This window comes from Lactuca saligna, chromosome 5 (assembly GCF_052625555.1).
Source record: "Lactuca saligna cultivar CGN05327 chromosome 5, ASM5262555v1, whole genome shotgun sequence".
NCBI classification, from domain to species: domain Eukaryota; kingdom Viridiplantae; phylum Streptophyta; class Magnoliopsida; order Asterales; family Asteraceae; genus Lactuca; species Lactuca saligna.
Genome location: NC_136421.1, coordinates 222,662,736 through 222,665,281, shown reverse-complemented (window position 1 = coordinate 222,665,281; position 2,546 = coordinate 222,662,736). Strand labels below are relative to the sequence as shown.

At 38.7% G+C, this 2,546-nt stretch overlaps 1 protein-coding gene across 1 annotated transcript; it reads right to left on the bottom strand.

Annotated features, from left to right (window-relative positions):
- LOC145045212 (mitogen-activated protein kinase kinase 5-like) lies at positions 1-1,417 on the bottom strand. Its single transcript, XM_078993556.1, has one exon. The coding sequence runs from the start codon at positions 1,150-1,152 to the stop codon at positions 79-81; it is 1,074 nt and encodes a 357-aa protein (XP_078849682.1). The 5' UTR covers positions 1,153-1,417; the 3' UTR covers positions 1-78.
- Positions 1,418-2,546: the final 1,129 nt, after the last annotated feature.

Sequence of the window (2,546 nt, the reverse complement as noted above, 5' to 3'; positions counted from 1 at the left end):
TTTGTTTCTAAAAATCAAATTTTTCATCCTCCCCTTAGAATGTTACACAAGACAAAGATTACAATATAACCACAAAAATCAAGACGATGAAGAAAAATGTGGACGAAGAGGAGGTGGAGGAAGTAGTTGATGGGTGGGATGCACCTGCTTATTACTGGTATGGTTCCCATTTCCTGGTGAGCCGCCGCTGACGAATGGGTGGCGCAATAACTGCGCCGCCGTCCACCTCTTCGCTGGATCTCTTTGCAAACAGCATGACACAAAATCTCGAAATTCACGAGACGCCGTCGCTGGTGCTTCTGGTGGTTGTGCCATACAAATTGCACACATAAGACTAGCCCAATCACCTTGTCTCCCTACGGCGAAAGGAAAACGGCCCAAATAAAATTCCAAAATGCTTACACCTAAGCTCCAAATATCTCCGGCGTACCCGTCGTATTTGCCGTGATTCAGGTCTGTGTTTATTCTTTCCGGACTCATGTAGGCGATAGTACCTACAGACGAATTGCAAGGATCCATCGTTTGCGCCAAGATTCTTGAAACCCCGAAATCGGCAATCTTTACTTGCTTTTTCGAATTAATTAAAAGATTTGAGGGTTTAATATCACGATGGACAATCTTCCGGCGGTGGAGGTAGTATATGCCTGAGAGAACTTGACGGGTGAGATCGGCTAAAGAGGCTTCATTGGAGATGTGAGTTCCTTCAAGGGATCCGCCGTCCAAGTATTCAAGAAGCACTTGGATCTCACCGCCGTGATCGAACATGTCATGACACTTGACGATATTGAGGTTATCGACGTCACGCAAGATCTCGATTTCGCGACAGATCTGGCGGCGCACGTCGTCTTCGTGGTTTCCGTAGATTACTTTCAGTGCGAATAGGCGGCCGGTAGGGCGGTGGAGGACTTTATAGACGGTTCCACCGCTACCGCTGCCGATTCTGTTCATACGGTCGAGTTCGGAAATGTTGAAGGGCTGCTGTTTAGAGTTGGAGATGAGTTGCGAGGTGGTGGAACTAGGGGCTGAAGAGGGTGGGAGAGGGAGAGGGACGGCAATTTGGGGTTGACGCTGGGGCAAGGGTAGGGTTAGGTCAGGACGACGGCGTGGGCGATTAGAAGATGCGCCGGTTGGCGGTGGTAGCATGGGCTTCATGATTGATGGTATATCCAGTATATCCCCAAAAGTAATGGTGGTTTATCCTTGGTTGGGTGAAATTTTAAAGGAAGAGATGAAGAAGAAGGGTTAGAAGGAATAAAGGGGTTCGGGAATTGACTTCGTCATCTCATCTCCATTTTTGACCCAATTAGAATCCAATCTAATCCCATCGAATCCATCAGAGAGAGAAAGAGAAAGTTCTTGGAAAAAATGGAGGAAGTAAGAAGACGATGAAGACGCTATTCATATGCTCCGTTTAGTACTAATATAAATAAATAGATACCCGCAAATGTTCTTAATTTAATTTATACATGTCACTATCAGTATCAACTGTGAATTGTGATTGTTTACATATTCATGTAATCACATCATTTTACCAAATGAATGATTTACGAAATTAACATGTATGTAACAAATAACATCCCTTTAAACGGAAATTAACATATGCCTTTTTACCGATAACATCCCTTCAAACGAACATAAGGTAACTCACAGTAAGACTATCCCAACCCAACCCAACCCAATTCATTTATTTTTTTTAAAATTAAGTTTGCTATCTTTTAGGTTTTTGTTTTAACCGACAAGTAATCTAATTCTAAATAACCACTTATATCTTCATAGAGACTTGAACCCCCGATCTTTCATATGAGATGATCACTCCATCCCGCTAACACAATTTTTTACATCCATTAACAATCAAATCTAATTTTATATTAAAAAATATATTAAAAAAATTATATTAATATTAATCTTATTTTGTAGAGAAAAATAAATTACGTATTTTAGTATATTTTATTTTATTTTTTACCAAATATAAAATAAAGTTATTAACTATATTAGTTTAAATATAAAAATTAATTCGAGGACACTTGGCAATATAAAATAATAAAAATGCATGAGCTATTTGGTGAGCCGGATCATTGTGACCCCTACGTCACACAATATATATATATATATATATATATATATATATATATATATATATATATATATAACTTTTTTTGGTGATCCATCCCCAAAAGATCACCAATAGGGATAGTCTAAGGGGTCTTCATTTGTGGTTGAGGATTTCGCACATAATATTTGTGAAATCCTTGCATTCATATAGATTATTAAAATTACGTATATAATTTCTAACAATTTTTTCGCACTCAGAACGTCCTTATAGTTTTATTTTCTTGCGTCTTTCGTTCGGGCCAAATTACCCTCTTTTTATCTCTCCTCTTTCTCTATCGGACAAACCTACATGTAGCAAGCAAGACATCGTTCATTCACCATTGTCTAACATCACCGCCACCGTCCCTTTCTTCTTCCGCAACGTCCCAAAAACAATGATAAATTTTTCATTTTTATTTTAATTGAAAACCATCAAGTATTCATAAAAAAATCAA

What these genes read in the sequence shown, in the direction of transcription:
- LOC145045212 (XM_078993556.1), bottom strand. Translation starts at nt 1,152, where the DNA reads ATGAAGCCCATGCTACCACCGCCAACCGGCGCATCTTCTAATCGCCCA.